Source organism: Heliconius melpomene, chromosome 19 (genome assembly GCF_056956725.1).
Source record: "Heliconius melpomene rosina isolate 202511_hmr_F chromosome 19, ASM5695672v1, whole genome shotgun sequence".
Classification (NCBI taxonomy): Eukaryota; Metazoa; Arthropoda; class Insecta; order Lepidoptera; family Nymphalidae; genus Heliconius; species Heliconius melpomene.
Genome location: NC_140407.1, coordinates 2,325,110 through 2,352,173, shown reverse-complemented (window position 1 = coordinate 2,352,173; position 27,064 = coordinate 2,325,110). Strand labels below are relative to the sequence as shown.

Sequence of the window (27,064 nt, the reverse complement as noted above, 5' to 3'; positions counted from 1 at the left end):
TTAGGCTTGATATAACGTATACAATTACATATAACATTCTACTTAAAGCCGCGCTTTGCCTCGACACCAGAGCGAAGACATGTAAATATAGATTTAAATATATATTTTAGTTCCTCGAGTGGGGATCGAACTCACAACCATTCCCGCATACCTACAGTCGCGTTTTCTGCCTCTGCGCCACGACTGGCCTCAATTTATAACATTAGTATGATAACAGGAGTACTACAGGCAGACGAGGTAAACCCAGTATGGGAATTCAGCCAAGATAATAGTAGGAAACATAGTGAAATAATGAATCACTTATGAATTACTACAGGAAAATATTAAAATTTAAAATTTTATTCCCTCATATTGTAATTAATATAACCGATTATTTTATAGTTGACACATTCAACAAAAGGTTAGGTATTACAAAAAATAATATTATATTTATTTTCTTGTAAATATATATTTAAAAATGCATTTCTTATAAATATATATTTAAGGAGCCCCCTTAAAACCTTTCCGGTTTTATTTCTCTTCTCGAGTTGGAATCGAATCCACAACCTCTCGCGTTTATAGTCACACGCTTGTGCCCCTGCACCGCGTTTGACCGCATGTTACATATAGTCTATGTTAGGTAGTGTAAGCTAACAGATATACGTTATTGCAAATTTATGTTAGGTAGGTATATAAAGATTAAGCTTTGAACTTAGCAGTACTTTAGCCCGCGCCTCTCGTATGATGTCCAATTAATATGTCAAAACTTATGCAATAATTATTTTTTGGTGGAGTGTGCTGTAAGCTTCTTTCTGAGGATTTATTTAAGCTGATAATGGTAAATATTTTAATGAAAACGTTATGCACATTATCAATATTTGAGGTACCTATGTACGTATAGATGTTCTTCATCTGACAACAGATAACGTATATACGAAACTACTTAGAAAGTTGAAATTTGGCATATGGTTGGAGGCTCCTCCCCCGTAGGAATTTAAAGAAATCTCAGCACTAAAAGATTTTTTGAAATTCCTATGGGAACGGCAAAAACGGGATTTTAGCCTCAATAGATATCTATCTATCTTTAGTGCTTACAATTGTCCGACAAAAAAAAAGATCATTTTATAATTAACTTAATTGAATTATTTAAACATAAAAGTAATATACCTTTTACGATACAAAATTCCAAACAAACATTGACATGAATCACCATTAGGTTTTCCAATAACGTTTTACCATGTGTATTTTATTACATAATTCATTATAGTTTCTCTATTATACTTACAAACAGTTACAGAATATAAATTACTATCATTTACAGAATCAGCTCGGTACTTAGCACCTTAAACAATAGCTGGTCCTTTCTACATTAATATTATCTGGTGGACGGCACAATCAAATTAGACAGGAGAAATAACCATACACAAAGATATTCCCACAAATAGGATTCGAACTTGCAATCCCCCTGTCCACAGAGACGTGTCTAAAGCAAACTGGTTGTTAAGTATATAAAATATATTAATTGCAAGATCGTCCTTCACTTTCAATCTATTTCGAATCATATAGTAGATTCAACCTCGCACTGTATCTATTTAGACTAGGGAAACACTTCCTTGAGAGTTTGAACTATGTAAGTTCCAAACTACTGTGTGTTCCTTATCTACAAACATATGTATTATAGACGTCTCTGTGTATTTAAAGGAAAGTGCTTGCAGTAGTCGTAAGCAAAACAATTTACTTTAAAATATTTTTTTACTTAATAAATTATCTTCCTTATGTATATTAAATATTGTATTACCGTTATAATTATTAAATAAATAGGTAATTATTATTTCATATGGAACTAACCTATTTTCATTTCTGTAACGCGATGGTTGACGGGTTCGATCCTCATTGGAATGAATTATTTTCTTATCAATATTTTCATTTCTTCGCTCTACCAAAGCAAAAAGACTTGGTCTTTTCGCGTCGTGTTGACTTCCGCCACTTTAAACACAATTTCTCGATAATTTCAACAGAAAATGGGGAACGGAGTGTCTTAACCATCGGTCCCCTCTGCCTATCCTTTTATATGCGAGATACAACGTGCAGCTGTTTTATTATTTAATTTTCTATAAGGGAAACATTTTTTTCTTAAATTCATATTCATATAAAGTTGATATTATAAATATCTTTGTTAGGTATATACCCAATAAGATAAATGCCTAACAAGGACCTTTATAAGACATAGCTTCATAATTTCATTAGCATTGGAGAATAGGCAATGTAAATAAGCGACGGCAATATTGTCTCTTAGTATTAATTTACATTTTACCTAAGTACCTATAACAATACTTAGAAACAATAATTGTGTACGTTGATTTTCATGGATATTATAATACCTGGAAAATTCCATAAAGTAGTTTCAATATTATAAAAAATAAAAAAATTGTCGTGTGACATTGCGTATTGAATGGAGGAACTCCTTTGCCTCGACATCAGAGCGAAGAAATGAAAATACTGAATCTTTATTTTCCCCGAGTGGGAATCGAAACCACAACCTGTCCGCGTTTACAGACACTCGCCTAAGAAACTACCAAATAAACTTTTAAGCTTTATAATAATAATAACTATAGATTTTATTAGCAAAGAATACGAAGTTTTAGTAGTATGTATAGTGCATACACCTTACAAAAGTAAGGTTTATATCTCGATGGCGCTAGAAAATGTCGAAGAGTCCAGCCTGACTGCAATTGTAGGGATTTGCATATAAAATGAAATAGGTTAGTTGTGAACCCTTGGGGTAAGTAGTTTGTATTTTATGTGATAAGTGTAGATTCAATTCTGACTACGTTACTATATTTTAATGTGGAATAGCTGTTCTTTTTTTTTTCAACTTTACTTTATATAAAATATTATAAAGAATGTAACTTCTGAATGACTTCAAAAAAATCTCTTTCATAAGGATTCTGCAACCTAATAAAATTTTTTACTTTCGTTCATTTCCTCACTTTGAACGGCGAAATTGATTTTAACTTTGGTGAAAAAGTCAACTTCACAGCGAAATTTGAAAATTTGCGACGTAAGCTTGGAAATTGGTTTGAAAATTGAGTTTTATTTTTTGCTTGTAAAAACTGACTAAAGTCTGAGTAAAATCCGCATTAGAGGATTCCGCGTTACTGTTATTAATAATTATTACTTACTAATAATAAATACGTACTTACTCTTAATAATTATTATTAATACATCATCTCGTAAAGATGGACATAGAGAGAGAACCTAGTGTTCGTTTCAAGTACTTTTCTTTTTCTAGAACTTTTTTCCTCTTTCTGTCTTAATTCGAGACATCGTATTGTCTTAACCATGGTCCTACCCGCCCAACCTATGGGTCATGGGACCATGCCCTAACCATGCGGTCCTAAGGACCGCAGCATTGAAGTCCGCACGGTACATGCCTTTGTTTCTTAACGTAGCTCTTTCCCGGTGCGGATTCTTGACTCCTACAAATCTATATCCTATTCTTTGTTTGTCAACTCATCCTTTGCTGAGGCTTCACGACACACAGCCATCCCTTCGCGTCCGTGCAGACTTAGATTACGTGTCATATTCCTTCCTCTTACCATTTGTGCACAAATGCTCACAATCCAGACCCTTTCTGGGCCCTCGATCTCGAATCTAAACCAGAAAATCAGCAAAGCAGAAAAGTGAAAAGAAAAATTCTTCTGAGCAGGAATCAAATTCCGAAGTAGCATGAGAGGGTATGGCTTAGTAGCCCGAGCACTAGGATGGTTTCCAAGTAGCGCGGATTCAAATTCCGCTACGTTCAATTTTTTATACGTTTTCTTAACAAGTATTTTTCTTTCCTAGGATTGGTATTTTTAAAATCGATCGATCGGTAAAAACAGATAATATAAATAAATAATGAAGTATACGTTAAATTTAAGGATAATCTCTAATGTTACCTTACATTAAAATTTCTGTTTTACTTACAAATTGCATATATTATATAATAGAAACAAAACTAGAATTGAATCTACACTTTCCACCCAAACACGATAGTCTGTGTTTGGGTGAGTACACCCAGTACTTCAAGGACAAAGACAAAGTATAATAAAATATTTAATTTAAAACGCAAATCCCTACAATTGCAGTCTGGGTGGACTCTGGCAATCAGTTGACACTTACTAAAATGGCTCTATCTCATTTTCAAGCACCATTGAGTTATAAACCGATATGGACGCTACTCTTATAAGGTGTGGTGTACACATAATTTTTATTTTTTTAGCTACACGCTGTATCCCGCACATATCAGGGAAAGATGAGAGAATTTGTGAACCTAGTATTAATATACTCGGTTCCCATAAAGACAGTCGCGTTCCCCGTTTTCCGCCGAATTCTGGAAGCATTGCGTGCTAAGGGACGGAACTAAATAGTGGAAAATAGAGAACGGAATAATTTAACACTAGGGTAACCCTCTGCCCTTTTCTATTTTTTAATTATGATAGGCATAATAGGCAATAAACTTTATATAATAATAACATTTATATTTAAGAGTTTTTTCTGACTCTACTTTTATAACCACTTACACCAATGCCAAAGCTCAGCTTAAGATTCGCGAACTGTTTGTGACAAATGACAAGTTTATTAGAGAATCCTAATCACGTCGGAGCTGTACAATGTAAATCACACGAAACTTCAACAAACATACATTAAAAAAATTGTTTTTTCATATATTCTTATACACCTGCTACGGTACACTTGTATGTATGTATATAGTATTTTAAAATATCTTCCTACAAACTAAACTACGAAATTTATCTCAGCCTAAGTCGATATTAAGTGCGCATCAGACACCACACTTTTATTACGGTGATAGCAAAAAATCCATATAATCATAACATAAATATGCAATACGCGTTCAAACATGATACGTGTGGTGACTGCTCAACTCTCCATCTTGATTTAGTCAACAAAGACCATTGAATCAATTGATTTTGAACTATATACTATTGAAATAAAGTCAATATTTCATTGTGTATCTAACATGTCTTTAACAGATAAATTGCCATACCTTTTATTTCGTCAAGGCAGTTCGCGAATTAGCGATAAAAACTAACACTTGTTTGTTAATATAGAGAGAACTAAATACAAGGACTATTTGATTATGAGTGATATCAGAAATTTTTCACCTAAATAATATTTTGATTTTCATCTTTGTATTCCCACTTACTTTAGTGGATTGGCATAATTTAACTTGTGAAGACATTTACATATGTAAGGCACTGCCTTTCGTACGTAACACATATAAAAAAAATGGAGATGGATTTGGAACAAAAAAATGGAAGTGCATACTGCCGATACGATAGTAAAAAACAAGCAATCATTTTTATTTTTTTAATGTTTGTCTATCTTTCTGTTTGTTTAGCCTAATCTCCGTAATAACTGAATCAAATTTTATAAGCCTCTTACGTGAAGATAGAGAGGGTTGTGAAGCAACGTCGGAATTTACGCAAAACGAGATCGAAGCCGCAGGTAGGCCGCTAATAAGAATATAGGCTAGAAATATATAACATAACATAAGTATCAGTTTTTTTACCATGCAAACAAATACCAACATATAAAGAATTTCTTATAAATAAGTACATCTACAATGAAAAATTAAATTTAAAAATAAACAAGGCAAATAAACAATTTACTTTTAATTAACTATTTAATTTGAAATCAAATATTTGAAATTAGCTTTTAAAGCTTGATAACTTGGTGTATGAAAACATCACATTTTTATTGATTGTACTAATCTATTTGACTATAAACCAATCAAACTGCAGTCATTGTTGATTGGAATATCTACAGCCATTTTAATCATCATAGTTAATTAAAATTTGAATGCTATCAAACGAGCTCTCTAAATCTAACATACAATATTGAACAAAGGTACAGATTTTAATTTGGTATTTAAAAAATAAACCATAATAAATATAGGTATATCACAATCTGTTATCTGAGAGAAGTTACAAAATGAGGCTTTTTTTAACCATTCCATTAAATATGTTTATACATGTAAAGATATGTAAGTACAGTCCGCGAGGTCTAAGCTGAGCTTTGCGTTAGTGTGAGTGTTTATATAAGGTGTAGATGTAACGTCACTTGCTTGGCCTAAGCCGGATTATAGAGCTTTTCGACAACCAGCCTACACTTCTTGTACTGATAGCAGCGCAAATAAAATATTAAGAATGAAGTATTCTATTATTTCTTATTTTATTCGTAATATTTTATTTTGTTTAGTGTTTGATTTAATAAAAGTGAAAGATAAAGTTGGTACTATCACTGTATAAGAAAGAAAAAAGTACGAGCAGTAAAAGAAACAAAAAATTGTGGACGCAACGCTGTTCTTGATGATGACGGAAAGTTTAATTATTATTAACACAAACGACAAACCAGGCAAGAGTATAAAATTATGTTTGAATTTTTTTAACGTTTCTAATAATAAACTATATTTTAAAAAAAAACTTATACAAATACAAAGATCAGTTTAAGCCTCGCGATATTTTCATTTTAATGTTGTATTTATATATACAAAATTATTAACACAACAACAAAAAGGAATGTAATCTAATATTATTATATTTAAAATTAAATACTTTCAATAGGATTTGAACCTCTCGTATGCAAAACAGTTTCTAAACGCATGGCATCTACAGCGTAAGTAATTTTAAGAGCTTCAAGTAAGTGACTTCACAAGCCTTATTAGGTAGAAGCGAAATACACCTGCTACTACATTATGCTACATGTGAACATATAGGAGCGAAGAGCATCCTCAAAGGCGCTCCTTAGAAAAGCCATATAATGTCAAACGTGGATTTTATACTTAGGGGTAAAATATATTGTAATATATCGTTATATATCGTAGTAGCGGTATAATAGTCACTTTTGCGTTACGGTGATGGTTGTGGGTTCGATTCTTACCCCAGTAAGTAAGAATGTTAACTTTTAATATAGGTATTTCAGGCTTGGCAAAATTGGGCGGAAAGTTGAGAGCGGAGTATCTTGTCACTAGTTTCCCTCTGCTTAACCTGCTAGATATTGAAGCTGTAATAATTAAACAATAATTATTACATAATATATATGTATTGATCTTCAATAAATATCCGATATATATTTATAACTTATCGAATTTACGCAACGCGTTGCGGTTGCTATTGATATGGGTAAAATGTTAATATAAATATTATAAACATGAGGCCAGGTTGTGGCAAAATGCTGGAATCGCACCCTTATCTGTCGCGTTTACAATCGCACGCTTGCGCGCCCCCCCACTGGTCTCATTGTATACTTATCTTCACGCTTTTCCCGCATAGGAAACATAGAGGGAACCTAGCGGCAGAAAGAACCTAGTGATAAGTCTAATTGGTCAAATTTTTGAGATAATGCGTGTTGAATAGCGTAACGCAACGCCTCTTTTGCCTTGTTATAAAGGCGAGGATATGAAAGTAATTCTTTCCTCCGAGTAGGATTCGAACCTACAATCGTTGCGTTTACAATAAGGCGACAGCATATTTTGTTTAGGGTTCCGCCATCCCCGATGCAATGACTAAGGTTGAGAACACTGGATTCTCTTTGTCCAGAATACAACTATTTTATGTCAGTAACAGATATCAAAAATTGAAGTCGACCTTCCTTCCTTGTCGTACTAGAGGTCACAGGATCGTTTCGCGCCGATCAAAAACTTGCCTACGCCATATTTGGAAAAGGCAAAAAGTTGATGGCCCAACATTTATAATTAACTTTATGCCATAAGGCAATATATATAATAAGGAACTAATTACTTAAATGAATACTAATGTTATTAAGTCTTTAAATTCTGTACACTGCCCATTCTGCATCGTGTCAGTTATATTTGTCTATATCAGGTATATGTATTTAAGGCAGAAATATGTTAGTGCATTCCCAACTATCTGCATAATGCGCCTTGTCTTCTTACCAGAGAGAGAAAAATGAAAACGAATCGTTCCCTCGATTGGGAATCGAACCCACTATTGACAGGTTTTCAGTCTGCGCCGCGACGACCTTAGTTATTAATAAATTTACAATGATAGAATTCAAAAATATTAATTAAGGTCAATAAAAATATGTAAAGTATTCAAAATGAAAGGTATGAAAAAAATATATTTAAGTATATATTTTTGGATTATTATTTTCAGACCTCGGGCTTTTTTTATTTTTGAAGGTTATATATTATGGGTATACTACTACAGACTTTTACTCATACCGTTGAATATATATCTATTTAGTTTAAAATTGATTTAAATATTTTACTCATATTTATCTTTATCGTAGTAAAATTAAACCAATTGACCATGCGGACGTATTACGGAAGCCACAACTAAAAGCTAGTGTATTGTATATTTTAACAAGGAATTAATAAAATATGAAAAAATATAATTTATTCTTCCGTGTTACCTTATTCTGAATGCTTAACGTTAACTCTCGTTTAATTCATTATTTTTATACAGCTAATGTTCAACTTAAACCTATTAAACAACCCTTAAACCCTTTTTAATTATTATTAATGAAATTATGTGAAAATATTGTAACGATACGGTTTTAACACGGTAATATACAACTTTTTATATTGGACAAAAAATTTAAGCGCAGAAGCGTTAAATACCGCCACTTAACACGCAGACGTGAAATCTGTATGGAAAGTGGGGATCGGAGTGTCTTAACACTAGGTTCCCTCTGCCTACCTTCTAAAAATTTTATTTACCAAATGGAAAAATAACATGAAAATACATGAAATATTCCAATTCACTGTTATAATAATTAATATATATGTAATTTGACGTTAAGTACTTTTATTTATAATATTTTTAGCAAATTAAACGTGGATTAGCCCGCTTAAGCTTATTGTTATATAAAAGCTAAAGTATACAAAATGTTTACACAAATTTTAAGCTGTGTGTTATTCTGATGTTTAAGCTGTATTGCTGTAAAGTTTCCTGCAAATCTGTCATGTAGTTTTTAAGTGAAAGTAACAAATCCATCCTCACAAATTTTCCCATTAATAATATAGGTAAGTAATAACTCAATAAGCCGTTTTTCCATAAAGCACGTTAGGTTGAAGAAACCTAGTATTAAAATATACAATTCTCCACTTTTCACCGAATTTTCAAGACATTGTATTTTGAGTAGTGGAGCTCGATAACACCTTTGTGTACCAAAGCGGGGAAATGTAAAAAAATTGTAATATAATTTTTCAAGGGGAATAGGAATAGAACCAACACCGGTTGTGCTTACATTAAAACGCTGGTCCAGCGTGTCACAACGGCATTTACGGTTGATTTATAAAATTTGTTAATATTGAACGAAAGTGACCTCACCACTGCTAAAAACAGGCAATAAAATGACTTTCCTAAGATTCTACCATCGTCATTGTCGTTAATCGTATTTAAGAACTACAATTAATACTTAATGCTATTTAGTTATTGTGTTTTTATAGGATTTTCTGTTTCGTAATGTTTACAAACTGGGAGGTTTGCGGTAAACGTTTGTATTGTTGTCGCATCGCATTTTACTGATGATGACAGTTAACTATAAATTTTATTATTATGGTACATACAAAATAATACAGAAAATATTTAGTATAAACAGCAGAAGACGTCAAATACAGATATACTATTATTTTGTAAATAAATATTCGTAATTAAATGTATTTTATATGTTATTCAAAAATATTTATATAATTAATACATAATGATTTTTAATCTTTTTTAAAGAATTTAAATTTAGAATTTCTATAAAATCACAAAATTTATCGAAAAATAAATTACTTGGCCGCTTATAAATATTTAAATTAATCGTTTTTATATTACAAAACACAATATCTTAATTACCAAAATAGATGAAAAACAGTAATAATTCATATCTTTTAAACATTCTAACTTATAATCCCATTACTTCAAATAATTGAAACGCTAAAAGGCTTTCTCTAACGACATTAACTCTCGTCGACGGTTCCAATAAAACGTAACCGTATATAACCAATTTATGTAATATCTACATGTAAATACATGTACAGGGGTCACCCAGTCAATTACATAATAGAAATTCAATCGTTTAATATAAGAGTATTACTTACTTTCTGAAAACTAAGCTCGATAACACCGTTCTTTTGACAACTGCTGGAAAAAAAGAAACGTCACATGTGTCAAAGCAAAACACTATGGTAAAAATACGATTTCACGCACGATTTTATTGACGAATATGCGTTTTTCACGTATAAATATTTATTGGGATTTACGAACGTATATCCCCTTTGGTAGTTGATTGGTAACTGAAGCCTAGGACCGGGTTTTCCCCCCCGCGCCGCGCTTCCCGCCCAGGCAAAGTGACAGAGATTAGGCGATGTAGGCCAAGTGCAGACATGCCACGGCCTTTATGTTAACTGAGCACATCCTTTTCTTAAGAATTGTTTGGTTGTTCGTTTAATTTTATTGTTATAGTGTTATGTTGACTCAATATTATTGAGTAGATTTTTTATTTTTGCTGTGATGTTTGATACTATAGTTATTTTTTATTTAAAACGTAACATAAATAAAATAATACCTAGGAAAATATAATTTATATTTTGTATGTAGAAATAATGAAACAGTAATGTATAAAAACAAAATAAAAATAACATGAACTATTTATTATATTAAATTCTTAAGGGAGAGCACTTTATCTATTTAAAATATATACATATAATCCCATTTAAATACATTTTCATAATGTTCTTAATTTAAATGTGAAATATTCATAAATTATTTTATTGTAATTACGAAAAAACATAGAACGTAAAAAATGAGTCACTGCAATTATCTTGCAATTCTTATTTACCTTACAAAAAAATATATAAATTGGAGGCTTTGTCTACTAAAACGTCGTGTCTGAAACATATATAATCTTTGCGCAACCCGGCGACTCCCCACTGTTTTTGATCAGGCTTAAAAGTATGTTTCATTCATGAAACAATTAGCTTCAGGCGCTTATGTCCATACATTTTGCTATTTTTTTTTAGAAAAACTCTTGAAAATATTATAGGGAAAATATTTCATGAATTTTTCATTAAAATCTGTAGAAATGTCAAAGCTTTCTGTTTTACTGAAAAATGATTAAATAACGCTATTAAAGGCAGAATTATTTTAACTGTAAGATTAGATTTGTACCTTATGATTGTTAATACATTTTTGTTTAAGTTCGACAAAAAAATCTGATGAAATTTTCATAATAATTTGTGAAAATGTCAAAGCTTTCTGTTTTATTGAAATATAGATTTGTTTATTTTATTATATTGACTTTCAAAATTTTGTTATTTATATAGGGAAAAAATAAATTATTACTGGCCTTGTGTTTTAGGTATATTGTTTTAATAATCATCTGTACTTATTTAAATAAATGGAACTTAATAAAAAAGTAAGAATGTTTTTAGTTTTTCAGGCTCCTATGCACTTAACAGATTTATTTCACAGGAAATTGATAAACATATTATAATTGGAAAAAAATATATTATTATTTTTTCTTTCTTTATTCTCTCTACTTTATTCTCTTTAGTCAAGATTCCGAAACAAAAAATATTGCAACTTGCTTGTCCCATTGCCAAAGAAAGGAAATGAAAATATTAAACATTTCATTCTCACGACCCAGAAATGAACCCTTGACCGTCACGTTAACAGACACACGCACACCCTCTGTCACGTCAAATCATTTTTTATATTGAAATATATAAAAACCTCTTACGCATAAACACTTGTAGATGACTAGACTAGATGAGATAATATGAGATAATGCGTTATCATGTTGACACTCTTGTTGCCAGTATTTAGTACTCAGTACGTGCCTAGTATAATACGTATAGTATTATTTTATATATTGACTAGCGGACGCGCGCAGCTTCGCCTGCTTATTTATACCCTTAGGGGTGAATTATAATAAACCATAAAACACGTGAATGAAATATTTTTAGGTCCAATTTTTCAAATTTTATAAAAATGGATGGCGATTTAAAGATTTTTCCATAGTAACTTTCAAACCCCCACTTGCACACTTAGGGGGTGAATTCTAGAAAACGATGAAACACAAGTTCAATTAAATATTTTTAAGAGCCTAAATTTCAAATTTTATAAAAATCGGTGGTGATTTAAAGATTTTTCCATACTAACTTTCAACCCCATATTTGCACCCTTAGGGGGAGAATTCTAAAAAACCATGAAACATGTGTTCAATGAAATACTTTTAAGAGTCTAAATTTTATTAAAATCGGTGCTTATTTAATTTTTTTTCCATACAAAATTTCAACCCCTATTTCACCCCTTTAGGGTTAAAATTTTTCAAAATCCCTTCTTAGTGGATGTCTAGATTACGAAAGTATACATCTGTCCAAACTCCACGTTTCTACGCACAGCGGATACGGCTGTGCGTGCGTCTTACCTCAGTCAGTGAGGACAAGTCCTTTTATACAGGATGAGTCATATTGAACTTTCCGATTTCAATAAGGTGTGTATTAAAAACAAAGCGACATGCAGTAAAAATTATTTTATTGTTTGAAAGCACATAACATGCAGTTTTAATTTAGTTGGTTTTAAAAATGATATCCTGTAAATGTCTACCTCCATTGACCACACACTGCTGAAGCCTTTCCCGGAAGTTGTCCATTACTCGTCGAGTCATATTCAGCGGAATAGCATTGATTTCTTCCGTGATTGCAGCCTTCAGTTCATCGATGGTCCTTCAGGTAACCCCAGAGAAAGAAATCGCAGGGGGTTAAATCAGGTGATCTCGGCGGCCACCCAACGTCACCTCGCAAAGAAATGAGATGACCGGGAAACATTTGTCGCAGGATTTCCATTGAACGCCTGGATGTATGGGCTGTAGCACCATCTTGTTGGAACCAGATGTTATCGTTGTCATGATTCTGCGTTAATTCCTCCAATTTCGGTTTCAGAAAAGTTTCAAGCATGTCGCAATACCGAGCAGAGGTAACTGTGACGACTTGACCATCTTCTTCAAAAAAATAGGGACCCCACACACCAAACTCTGCAATAGCGCACCACACTGTCACTCGAGGGCTGTGAAGTGGTCGTTCGTGTAGGTTTCGTGGGTTATTCTCAGCCCAGTATCGAAAATTCTGTTTGTTGACAGTTCCGGCGAGGTGAAAATGTGCCTCATCACTGAAGATCAAAACAGCAGTGCGGGGGATCTGCTGAATGTCGCGGCATAAATTTGTTCGTGTGTCTAAGTCTCTAACTGTTAATTCTTGCACTAACTGAATCTTGTATGGGTGAAATAGATGTACATGTATATATAGATGATTGTTGTTCAGATGTTAGTTCATAATATGGTCACAAGGTTCGAAAATTCTTTAAATTTATATTTCTTCGATCTGGCGTCGAGGCAAAGCGCCGCGTTGGATGCCGCCAGTTAACATGCGATGCCTCCAGAATGCACCTCTGCCTTTCCTCCTGTAGTGTATGCGGGATGCAGCGTGAAACTGATTTATTTATTTTTATTTTTATACTGGGCGAAGCCGCATGAAATTGCGAGTTCAATATATTATATACTTATTTAAGTAACACCGATACAATCGCAACGTACCCGCTGCAAATTAAAATAAGCCTCATTCGCCAATATTCCATTATCATAAATCAATCACGCGGTCGACACTTAATAATAGGTAAACCGTGTTCGTGTTAAACAATCTATACTAATACTAATATTAATAAAATAATTAGAATATATAAACAATATATATTCTAATTGTTTTATTAATATTATTTGCACGCTGAAACCCGCAGCGAAAACCCGAAAGCGAGGTAGGCAGATCCAGCCTACGAACGTTTCCATTGAACTTAGGAGTTCTGCCAATCAAAACACAATATCTTAAGAATTCGTTGGAAAATGGAGAAGTAAGAGTAGTAAGTCTTATTGGTGATGACTTATGCACATTTATTTTAATAGTATAGATATATATAATTTAATGTATATAATTTAAAAAAGAAAACAAAATTAAAGACATATTTTACGCAGTAGGTAAATACGAGTAGTTTTAAAACGAAAATCGATTTCATCATGGATGGACTATGGACCTACAACAAATATATCTCCTAGAAACCACTTTAAGATAAAGTCAAATATGATAAGATATCACTATGCCAGTATTATCTCATCTAGTCTACTCATCTACGTAAAGTACAGACTAAATGTCTCCATCGATTACGAAATATATGAAAATATTGAGTAATGAAGCCTGAGCTACGTAAAATCCAATAACAACTAACCAAGCTATTTTTTAAGTACCTCTTGGACACTGTGGAATAAGAAGAGAGAAATTAATAAATTATATTACTTTTATTTAACCGCAGTAGACTCGAGACGCATTATTTGGAGACACTCCGTCTCACTGCAAAAGGTCTGTCTGTCGTCATGTGGTCCCTTGATGGGTGGGAAATACGTAAGAAATAGTAAAACGTAACGCCTTCCTTTGCTAACTATAAAAAAAATTAATGTAACCCGTGATTTAAATAAGGAGTCTCAGGGTTTTGGGAAAGAAAGAGGATTTAACTGAGAATTTTGGTTATCTATGAAAATTACTGTCGGAAAATATTACTATAATTGAGAAAAATAAACATAGGTATATTTTACATAGTAGAAAAAGCTTTAAAAACTGATTTTATATCAGTTTTTAAAGCTTTTTCTTTTAATAGCACTTTGGGGGTAATTTATACGTGACAAAAAATGATATGTACTATGGAATGTGCTGAAATAAACACTATAATAATGCTCTAAATGCGATATTGAATTCCACCATCAAATTATATTTGAGATAGAAAATGCAATACTATGTTATTCTTGCTGCCACTAGACATTAAAGAAAAAAATAATTTTATTAGAACTTTCATTCACGTGTGCTATATAGACTCCAAGGAATTTAATCAACATTATGGAAAAATGAAAGACGATTTTTTTTATTATAAATATATGTATGTAGGTTCATCAATATGTGTATATCACTGTTTATTTTACACAAAATAACTAGCTTAGTCAAAATTGTACTCGACTCCTTCTAATAATCAATACAAATCAGTCTCAGTCGAACCACGGTTGGTTCTTCAAAAATAATGGCATTAAAACGAGACCACTTCTCCAAATTGCTAAAATGTAACGAAGCGAAAGAAATCCTGTAATGGTTTGTTTGATATTATTCTTTTGGCAAAATTTCAGCATAACATGGCTAAGTAATAAGTATTATGCTAAAGATACTACCTATTATTAACATTCAGGTTATTTCAATGTTATAAGTTTATAATATATAGCAGGATAGGCAAATAGAACGTAGTGTTAAGACACTCAGCATTCCATTTTGCATAGAGAGAGAATGCATATTGAGTATAGGTGGATTTCAATGCCTTATTTTGACAGAGTGAAGAAACAAAAATATTTTAAATATCCCGAATGTAGTTTGAACCAACAACTAACATCTGCGATGGTGGATGTAGCGTCGCGGATATTCAATATTTTTTTTACGTAATTAAAAAAATCTTAAAGTAATTTTAATAATTTTCATATTGTCGGCATTATAAAGCCTGCATTATAACGATATTGTCATTATTATTTCCATCACCAATATCTCTCAAAGCAGAAGTTTGATCAGTAAAAGCGGCTACGAAAGCTCTTTAACGCTTAATTAATATTATTAACAAGCTTCGTCAAAATTACGCTGGCGAGGTGCAGTGGTGAGAAAATGACTACTGTAAACATTGTTTAGTAAGGTATGTAGGTTCGATACCCACTTGGGGGAATGATTATTTTTAATTTTTTTCCTCACTATGGAAGACGAATAGTGGCGTTAAGTTTCGCTACTCAACAGTCAATGTCTCGAAAATTAGGCGGAAAGTGAGGAACGGAATGTTCTGGCCCTAGGTTTCCAGCTACTACTAGAAGCCCACTAGAGGAATGAATTATTCTATGTATGTAATACAATATAGTCGAATCTAACATTTTTACCTAAAAACAATTCTATAAATAAATTATATATAGTAGATATTTCCACAGTCCATACCAAGCAGTGTACTTGTATTTTACAACCCTTATACACTCACCAGTATTGAATTACTGTCTGATAGAGAATTTTATGATATACATTTATGTAGTGACAATAAATGTCGCGGAGATATATTTGGGAAGTATGTTACTATCCTGGCTTTATCGGTATTGGTTTACGCTTTACTTTTTTGTTTTTTTATCCTTATTCTGTATCCCGCACATAGCAGGTTAGACACCTTTATCTACCTGGAAACTTAGTGTTAAGACATTTCCATTCCCCACTTTCTGCTGAATTTTAGAGGCATTGAGGCGTAGCTCAAATTCACGCTTGCCTCGTCACCAAAAGCGAGGATATAATATTATTAAATATTTAATTTCCTCAAGTGGAAATCGAACCCACAGTCTATCGCGCTTACGGTTTTTATTTAGTATATGTCTTGTTTTGTTTTTTAAAATGTTACCAGTATATAAGTACATTTAAATATAATATAGCATATTGCAAAAGGATTGTCCAAACAATAAACTACAGCTACCACTTTATATACTACTCGAGCGCTTTTAAACTTAATTGGAGTCTTCTATTTTGCAATGAATTTTTGTATGTTCTAACAATATGGTTCAGTCAGTAATTTGTTTTTTAATTAATTAATTCGTTAATTATTTCGTTTATCTTTTAATCATAGAAAATATATTGAACTTTTGTCATTTTAATTAATATTTCTATTTATATTATTTTGCTCATACGTGGTTTGTCATCTTGTGGGAGAGACAAGTAAAAGAATTTAAATACAGTATGTCACTTTCAGCTAATTTAGGATAGGATTCGGATCTTCTATTATTTTTTCTTTTTTCCGCATATAGAAAATAAATAGTGAGAACCTATTGTTAAAACACTCCATTCTTCACTTTTCACCCGAATTTAAGGCATCACGAAACTGAACGTCGCTCTTTGTTTTACGATAGCGGCCGGGTAATCAAAATAATTTATTGCTTCGAATGGGGATCGAACCTACTGCCATTGCGTCAGATGCTGACAGCGCTAGGCGGAAAGTGCACATGTTTACTATAACCATGCACTTCTCTTACATTCTATTTACTTTATTACCCCAGGTGGGAATCAAATCCACAACCATCGCGACCACAGTCAGCAATGCCGCTGCCACGATTCTATTTTAATTGAAAAATATAAAGAAAAATAAACATAAAATCATAGAAATTTATGAAAAGTTAGTAACTTCACCCAAAACAAACACTTTAAGAGCGAGTTGCCGACGTTGTTTCCTTAGGACTTCGACGAACGATATTTATAGATAAAACAATGGAATATTGAATTAATGAGATCGGACTTTAGCATTTTTCTTTTCGCTTGAAATATTTCGAATAATTACAATAATATTGTTTTGTTATACTTTAGTTAGAAAGGAAATTCTATTTAGTTACTTTTTAAAAGCTTTTTTTGTTACAAATCAGTTTCATTCTTTTAGAAAACGTATAAAAAAATTAACGTAGCGGGATTCGAACCTGCGCCTTTTGGAATCCGCCCAAGCATTGTGAATATCAAAGCTATAAGTTCTTGAGCGGCTACGATTCACTTTGTATACGTTTTTTTTTCTATCTGTAGTATAAATAACACTTTAAAAATATTAAATTTCGCATCGAGACCATTTAACACGTAATACCTCGATAATTCGGCGGAAAGTGGAGAACGAAAGTGTCTTAAAGGGAACGCAGTATACTTACACTGGGTTCCCAGGTTCTTATTACCTACTCTGCTATGTGCAGTGTGAAGTCAAAAAAAAAAAACAAAAATATATATTTTTCTTTTATTATACGGTATATAGAATTAATTTTGAAGTTGATGATAGGTGTATGTACCTATGTACAAACCAATAAGTGACGATTCATGACAGTTTCGAAACACAAATCAAATTACTTTTGTTGAAGCTCGCGCCGCCTGTGGCAATAAAGTTTTAATAGTTCACTCTCTCCCGAAGGTATTTCGTAGGGGAAATATGATTAGAATATTCAACTATTTCCTTATATATTATTCATATTTAATTTCTGTTCATAGGATAAGGGAAATATTTATGATTTTAGTGCTATAATTGAAACTATGTAACATTTAGACTTTTTAAAATTGGACAAATTTAAGTTTTAATAACAATATAATATGATTAATACATAGCATATTTGCTATGCTATGTAAAATAAAAGAGGAAAAGAGTGTCCACGACTGATAGAGGCGTAGTTTTGTGGGGAACGGTAAGTATTCCTTTGAATGGAATGAAACTAAAGTTTCATTATATAATATATATCGGAAAAGTAAGGAAATAAAAAAAAATAAAAAATAAACAAAAAATCTTTTTTAGACGTAGAATTCCGCCACGTTGCCTCTTAAATAATTAAAATGTATGAATCGAAAGGAACACCAGATATATTGTGCTAGCTTCCCTACATGATACGAGTACCTAAAACATAAAGGAAATTACCGACATATAAATATAATATATTTTTAAATTAGCTTCAGGAAAACTTTGTATTCTTCTCGTCTTATACCTACAACATTAAATTAAAGGTATTTTTCTTAACTTTATGAAATATCAAAGGCTTTTGTCTTTCTAATGTTTTTATTGTACTCGACGAAATTATTTCGTAGAAATAAAAATAGATGTGGATATTACTGTAACTGTTAGATATATTTTTCTTATCCAAAACTACATTCGATGTAATATTTATTTTATATTGCTTTTTCAATATTTCAGCTGTTATTTGTTTTCTAAATGTTAATATAACGTGACCGGGGAATTAATTACCTACATAGGTGTATATGTAAACCTAGTTCTTAACTGAGTGATGTAGACAATTGATACGAGGCATAAAGGTAGGTTAGGTAAAATTAATAATAAGAAAACCAAATAATAAATAATCTATTAAAATCCATAGAGACAATATGTGGTATACATATAAATTAGTATTAAGAAAGCAAAAATATTTAAATAAAAAGATTTACTGGAATAGAAGTTACAACCATCGCGCCCTTAATAAAACAGAAATGGCACCTAATAAAACAACTAACTTCGTTACTTACTATTAGAATACAATTATTTTAGATGAAAGCAATTAAACTGACGTGGGATGAATTAATTGCTGACTATAGATATATATATAGTTCAAACTTTGAGGTTAGTTATAGTTTGTTCTACATACATAACTATGTGTGTACCTATGTTAACTTAGTTAACTGTCAACAGGGTTCAAATAGCCTCTTTGAATGGACCGTAGTAATTTACATAATAATTAACGAAGTTAAAAGAAAAAAAAAACACCTACAAACATCAAGAATAAAGTCACATATTCTTAATGCGCCAAGATGTTTTCGATAGCGCAGTTATTATTAAGACGCTTCGTGCTTACTTTCCGACAAATTATCCAGTCATTTTCTGTCGAGTGTCAGAGTTCAACGCCGCGCATTGTCTTGTAACCAACTTTGTGAGTGGAAATCGAACCCACAAACATCAAGTTTACAGTCGACGTGCCGCTGCAGGACAACGGCCTCGACTAACTCAACTAGTGGAGATTATTTTACAATATACACAAAATATGAAATAAAATGAACCCCCATCAACGTCAAAGTAATAACGGGACGTAATTAGATGCTATAAAACGGTACATTTACGAGTTATGGGTCTACAGGAATTATACGATAAAATTCGAGAGTCGAGCTCAAGTGGTACAATTGTATTTGATATCCTCGTTATGTTTTTCCTTATTGATATTTGTATCGTTACATCTTGTATGGCTTATAGAGTAATGTCATATGAATAAATAAAATAAATAAATCAGCTTAACGCTGTATCCAGCATAGGCAGAAGGAACCTAGCAAGGTTGAAGGTAGGCAGAAGGAACCTAGTGTTAAGACTTTCCACCTCTTTCCACCGAATTTTTAGACATATTGCGTGTTGAGAAGAGGACCTCAACGCAGCGCCAGGTACAGTACCTAATGCAAACTGTAAACGCGTCGGTTATGAGTTATGGACCCCATTCAGGGGAATGATTATATTTTTTTTCTTCGCTCTGGTAGAGGAAACGCGGTGCTGAGTTCCGCCACTCTTGAAGATTCGGAGGAAAGACCGGGGGGTGCTTAATACTAGGTTCCCTCTGTTTACAAAAGCATTAAAGTGTATAATGTTTATATGATGTGCACTTGATGGCTGTAGGTACAATTGTCATCCAGTGGAATGTACAGATACATTAAATCAGTTTTCCATTCATGTTCAGTTCATTTTCCAGAATAAATGAATAGGAAAGATAAAATAAAAAAACACTATAATTTTATCATAATTTTTATATTTTACAAAGTCAATAAATTTCACAATAACTATGTTATTCTAGTAATTATTGTAGGTTTTACATTCATTATAATTTTTTTTACATGCTTTTACATACTTACATATTATTTCTAAGAACAAAATTCTAATAGGCAGGCAATCATCTGTTATCCAATTACAACGAAAATAAAAAATATTATATATAAAACAATGTTTTATTGTTCCGTTATAACCCATATCTATTACTTTTTACTATTAAAACAATAACTTAATTTACCTTCATACAAATGGTTTTCAAATTAAGAAAAATATTTTATTTTAATATTAACTTATTATAAAGCGATTTACAAAGCATACATTTTTAAATATTACACTAAAATGGGGCCAACGCTATTCAAGACAAAGCAAAATTATTATGTTATATATAATTTCTTCCTTATACTTCTTTTGATAGTGTGACTAAGAGTATGAATTAAAGAAATTGTAGATACCCTGTATAAAAAATATCATATTACATATTTCTTCTATGTTCATACAATGTGTTATATTGTAGGTTCGCCAGTTATATGTTTATAATTATCATTATTTACTAAATTAAATATGTTTCCGGAAATTATTAAAAAAATAATACTAAACAGAACTACGAACTCCTTATCTCCTTGAAAATAGATTAAGCAACCCATATAGTTAATAAGAATATCTAAAATATTCTTATTAATTCTGTGAGGAGGTGAATAAGGTGTTAAATAACTTTCTTAGTTACATAATTATAATTATACATACATAGGCATGGAATTAACAGACAACAATAGATAAAAAATCAAAAGAATTACATAAAAATCAAATTAATTAGAATACAAAATTTGAAATAATAATTTTATAATTGAGGCCATTATGGCACACTGTGACGTTTGAATGTAAACGTGACATTTGTGGGTGCAATCTCCACACGGAGATCTCACAATTTTATACAGCTATTATGAATTTAACTCCAAGTGTCACTAAATAATAACGAAATAATATCTGCAAACTTGAAAAGCATAAATGCAAAAAAAAGGTAATAAATAATTGCTAATTATATACCTATACCACTATTGCTAAATAAAGATGATTGTAATCTCTTCTTATTTTAGAATACACAACCAAACAAACAAAGTCAAAATAATGTTTAGTTATTTCTTAGTATAGGTTGGCAGAGGGAACCTAATGTTAAGACACTCCGTTCCCCGTTTTACGCCCAATCTTGAGACATTGTGTGTTGCGTGGCGGGACTACTTACTAGGTCGGTAGTAGAATGAAATTAATTAATATACTGAATATTTTTTATAAGATATAAAGTCAATAACAAAATAATGGGCTCATGTTTAACATTTTAAGATAAGCGATTTAACGTCATTTCAACAAAAAAAAAAAAATTCCACAACATTTCTGCCGAATTCTGGAGGCATTGCGTGTTGAGTGGCAGAACTCCACGCCGCGCTTTTGTCTCGACACCAGAGCGAAGAAATAGAAATATAAACGTAAATAAATATTTCATTTCCTCGAGTGGAGATCGAACCCACAACCGTCGCGTTCACTAAATATTTAATTTGTCATACAAAAAAGTACTCGTTAACGAGTTTCGAGTAGAATCAATAAGCATTAACGCCTAATATACATATATCTACATTTCTTAATCAGTTCTTAATAACTTATTTTTCAATTTATTTTTACAAAACTATAAATGTTTATTAAATTAACAAAACAAATTCTAAGAGTGCCTAATATATATTATATAATTTAAATATCAATTATATTTTATTTATTTCAGTTTATTTAGCATAGGAATAGTACATTCGACAAATAAAAAAAGTCAAATCATACAATATTTAAAAAAATATATTTTACACATATAATTAAATGTCAATGTCAAATGGCAATAAATAAAAAAAATATTAAATTAAAAATAATTCTTAACCTATGATAAATAAGCTAAGATAAATTATTAAAATAATCATTTATTTAATTAAAGTCATACATTAAATATTTATATATTAAAATTATTTATAAATCGCAGGAAACCTAACTTAAGTCTAACCTATCAAATTGTTAAAACAAAATGGTGTCTATCTTAAAGAATAAATTAAAAAAATAAATAATTAGTAAATTATATAAAAGATATTATATGTACATGTTTATTTAAAAGATAACAAACAATTATCTATCGTATTCAGCTCAATTTGGATTACAGTGTAAATTTTATAAAACGTAACTTTCTTTAACAAGAATATTATTTACACCATTTTGCTTTAACAACCGAATTTAATATAATCTAAAGCCATGAATAATAATTTATATATACATACATATATTTTTTTAAAAAAATCTCCATTTTGGAAGAAATATTTTGGCAAAGGGAGTTTATAAAAAATACAATTAATTAAATAACATATTGGTTTTAATAAAGTATAGGTGCTCAATTACGTATGAAATCACTCTTTTATAATATATTATATTTACATTTAATATTCATTTATAAAAAGTTACATTTAAATGACCAAATATATTAAGATTTTTTCAATATATTTTGTACCTATATGTTTGTCTATATTTTTTTAAATGTTCAAAAGTTAAAACTATTCTTAAATTAAACGACAAATATTTTTCAAGCTATAGTTAAACCACGATTTAAAAGACAAATAACTGTCAACAAAATGCTACTAAACAGATTAAATATAGTATATTCTTAATAAAGGCCACTGTATGTCAACTGCTATAATATCAGTGTTTTAAAGCCTTTGTGGCTTTATTTCATGATTATCAACAATATTTTGTGATAATTAATTAACTATTACCGCAAATAAAGAATAACCATAAGTCAAAGAATGTTAGTGTTTTAAATTAATTTTTAACTTACTTTTCTTAGTCTTTTGATAAACTGTGTCTTTTTTTAAATTTGGCATACATAACATAATTGAGGACACTCTAAAGGTATTAGGAATTGTTGTGTTGAAAATAAATTTCGAGACCGGAAACAGTAGCCCCTATTAAAATAACTAAACTCTTAATATATTTAGGCACAAGTAACAATACATTCACCCAATTGGAAACCGACACAAAGTAAAAAGCACCAAATATTAAAACCAATATCTTAATTGTTACATAAAGAACTCCCTATTTTCATGTGGTGGTCAAGTATGTCTCAATTGTGAGTTTGTTGAGTTTCCTGTAGGACTTTGACAGTTGGGAACGTCAATTATCGTTATTTCGATTACCCGTAACCCTCGTAATATGGGATCTGTTATGTGAATCCCTCTCGGATTATAAACTCTTTCGTTTTGATTCGCTATGAATTTAGATATTTTTCTTAAATGCTGAAATTAGAAACATAAAATTATTTGGTTAATAAAATTAATTCTATTTTTATTAAGAGTACCTACTGTCAGTATACTTTGTTCTTCTCTTTCTGCTCAAATTAGATACAATACATGTTGAGTGGTGGAACTCAACATGACATTGTCTTGTCAGAATGGGGAAATAAATATAATTCATTTTGCCTGAGTGGGAATCAAACCCAAAATCATAACTTTGCCATGGCACAACAATCGCCACAACTTTTTTGGTAAAAAGAAAACATTTTTCATAAATATAATGTAGTAGTTCAATGTTTCTCTTTTACAAGACATATGTCTAATGTATATACATTTCGGAATCATTCATCAGAATTCATTTTGTTTAAGTAGAAATAACCAAAATAACTTTTAAAGAAAACAAGCTAATATAAAAAAAAAAAAAATATTATTACATTTTTTTGTAAATTTTCTGAAATATAAAACTTTTTTTCCAAATAATATATGTAAGGTAAATAGTGGCAATCTAGTAATAAGGCACTTTATTTTCCATTTTCACACTAATTTTTAAGCAATTGGAAACAAATATCCAAAAAGATCATAATTTTAAGGTAAGCAAAAATTACCCAACTATGGGTTGAGTTAATTTGTACACTGAAGAAGTAGTAGGGAGAGGTATAGCATTGAAATTTGTCTATAGCTTGATAAAAGATCTTGGCCTGCCTATAACTATCATCAATAAATTTGTAGAACATATTAATACAATATTTCTGGTCTCACTAGAGAAAAGAGCTTAGACAGGAGGGGGGGAGGTTAGAATTAATAGGTTTTTATAGGGGCATCTTAAACACATACTTGTGATGCAAAATCCAAAGACAGCTCTCAGCTTCTCATTCTGCAATATGATGTGAATCCATGAAATAATAAAATTTGTTCTCTGACCAGCAGGACTTAAAATCGTGCTTCGGTTACCAGAGTGGAAAAATAAAAATATTTCATTCCTTTGTTTAGTAGGGATTGACCTCACAAACCAAGCTTTACATTCAGATGCTAGATATTTGTTGTTAATATATTTTTATACCTTTTCATAGTGAGTCTCAGTACAAATATATATGAAATATGCTGTGAGACATGCAAGGCATCCTTCACAATAGGTGCTGCAGTCTGCTGTCTCTGCCATTTCAAAATGTTGATTCAATCTTTCCATTGTAAACTCAAAGGTTTGCCGATCTATCTGTAATCAACAATATGTCTTTTTTAGGAATATACAATATATTAGTTTTAAATAATATATACTTATAAATTGTTTATGCAATTAAGAATAAATAAATGCTAAATTTTCCATAATTGTTGCTGTTACATTTTTCATGTATTATTTTTATAATAAGCAAATGACCTAAAAACACATACAGACAAGTTACAAAGTACAGACAAGGACAATTTTTTTGTAGTAATATTTGAATTTTTAGTTATTATAGACACATGTTTGCCTATCATTGAATTTCATAGATCATATTATGACATTGAAACATATAATTTTTTTGTAATATCTATTATTCTTATCACAAAATCTAGTCACCAAAGAAGTCATCAAGGCCATTAAGGTGTGTTGACATTAGATAAACAATAAACTTTCACTTACTCTGTCTTCTAATTCAGGAGGAAATCTCGTTTGGAATTTGACGGCAGTGCCCTCTGAATAGTCTCTTTGTATGAATATTTTAATGCCTTGTTGTGTAGGGGTTTGCTGCGACCCGGGCGTATTAGGCCCTGACGGAATTCTGTTATTCGCCATAGCAATGTTCTACTTTACTAAACAATGTGAATTATGGACACACAATTAAATCACTAAGCGCACAAGGAATACATAATCTTATTATTTATATATAATGGCCGTAATAAAGTAATTTAAGCGTAATTAATAAAACAAGAAATAGATTCTCGTGATTTCTAAGGAAAACTGACGGTGACGTATTTCATGGTGGTGGATTGACAGTGACAGCTAAGGATTGCTTATGGTATGGGCGCCACTGATCATAGACAACTTCGTTTATAAATATTTTTTTTTTCCAAACCATACATAATACAAAAATATCATCATTATAAATTATTAGTAATTAAAAATAATAGTTTCATTTAAAATATATTTACCTATATGAATTTTTATATTTCTCAGTTTCATGTTGAATTGAATTCTTGATATATGGCGTTTCGAAAGTTTCATGTTTCACTATAATGCTAAGACAATATAGAAATACTCTTTCTAAAATATATACACAAAATTATAGGTGTAGTATTTATTATTTTTACGAACAAACAAATATTATAAATACGTTTTTCATACAATTTTTGAAAGATTGCATATCCTCCGAAGTATTATATTCTTATGAACTCCATTTGAAAGTTATAAAACATGTATTCCTTTGTATATTAATGGCAAGCCTATTTAAAAAAAACAAGATTCCGAGTTGAGCTCCGGCACTCAATGCGCAATGTCTCGAAAAATCGGTGGAAACTGGTAACGGAGTATCTCAACAACAACAGGTTCCCTTTGCCTACCCTGCCTACCCTGCAATTTGCGTGACACACCGTGAAATTGAAAAAATATATATAGAAAATATTTTTTTCTTGTCTAACTCAAATTAAACAATAAAATCAATTAAGTCTTGTAGCCTATAAATTATTTTAAAAAGTAAGCTTAAAAGGTGTCTTAATTGATTTACGTTCGTAAAACTATCACTCCTTTAATATTCAGCGGTCGATCGAAGCGAAATCGGCCTAAATAGTTTACCGTCTATTGGGCGTTAATCAATGGATTATTCTGAAATAATTTTGAAACGTGAAACCATATCAGTTTACTATTTTTATATCCACCATAAATTGTGAAATATCTTTTATTTCAATATTTTCATTCATGCTATTCGTTCATGCTTTATTTTGTAGATAGAATTAGTAACTGAATGTACCTACCTAGGTAATTTAAATTGCCTTCAAGCAAAACAAAGGCTGTTTTGTCTGGAAAGCGACACTAGTAGAGTATACAAAATATCTAAACGAAAAAAATAGTAATGGAGTTTAAGAGTTTTTTAAGTAGGTTAGGTAATTTTTACAATAAATTAACATTTGTGATATGAAAAAAAAAAGAATAGGACCTCTAGCTTATTTATACCTATTATTAAAATTATTATATTTAAATATTACTTATATTACTCTACTATTATCTATAACTAGCGGACGCGCGCAGCTTCGCTAGCGTATTCAAGGGTGAATTCTAATAACCCATGAAACATGTGTTCATTGAAATATTTTTAAGAGTCTAAATTTAAATTTTTATAAAAATCGGTGGCGATTTAAAGATTCTTCCATACA

The 27,064-nt window shown here is 31.0% G+C and overlaps 2 protein-coding genes across 3 annotated transcripts in view; both read right to left on the bottom strand.

Annotated features, from left to right (window-relative positions):
• LOC146528312 (cGMP-specific 3',5'-cyclic phosphodiesterase-like) overlaps window positions 1-10,280 on the bottom strand; it is a 73,646-nt gene extending 63,366 nt beyond the window's left edge. For both annotated transcript variants that reach the window (XM_085203898.1, XM_085203897.1), the window contains exon 1: window positions 10,097-10,280. The gene's annotated coding sequence lies outside the window, so the exon portion shown is untranslated. The remainder of the gene's footprint in view (window positions 1-10,096) is intronic.
• A 10,088-nt stretch (window positions 10,281-20,368) lies between these two features.
• LOC146528311 (golgin subfamily A member 7) lies at window positions 20,369-25,704 on the bottom strand. The gene is made up of 3 exons (XM_085203250.1): window positions 25,338-25,704; window positions 24,777-24,929; window positions 20,369-23,719 (listed from the first exon to the last, which is right to left on the bottom strand). The coding sequence occupies exons 1-3, from the start codon at window positions 25,488-25,490 to the stop codon at window positions 23,537-23,539; spliced, it is 489 nt and encodes a 162-aa protein (XP_085059376.1). The 5' UTR covers window positions 25,491-25,704; the 3' UTR covers window positions 20,369-23,536.
• Between the last annotated feature and the right edge of the window lie 1,360 nt (window positions 25,705-27,064).

What these genes read in the sequence shown, in the direction of transcription:
- LOC146528311 (XM_085203250.1), bottom strand. Translation starts at nt 25,490, where the DNA reads ATGGCGAATAACAGAATTCCGTCAGGGCCTAATACGCCCGGGTCGCAG. An exon ending in CTCCTGAATTAGAAGACAGA is followed by an intron (nt 24,930 to 25,337) that starts GTAAGTGAAAGT and finishes TGTTGATTACAG; the next exon opens with ATAGATCGGCAAACCTTTGA. An exon ending in CTGAGACTCACTATGAAAAG is followed by an intron (nt 23,720 to 24,776) that starts GTATAAAAATAT and finishes TTCTAATTTCAG; the next exon opens with CATTTAAGAAAAATATCTAA.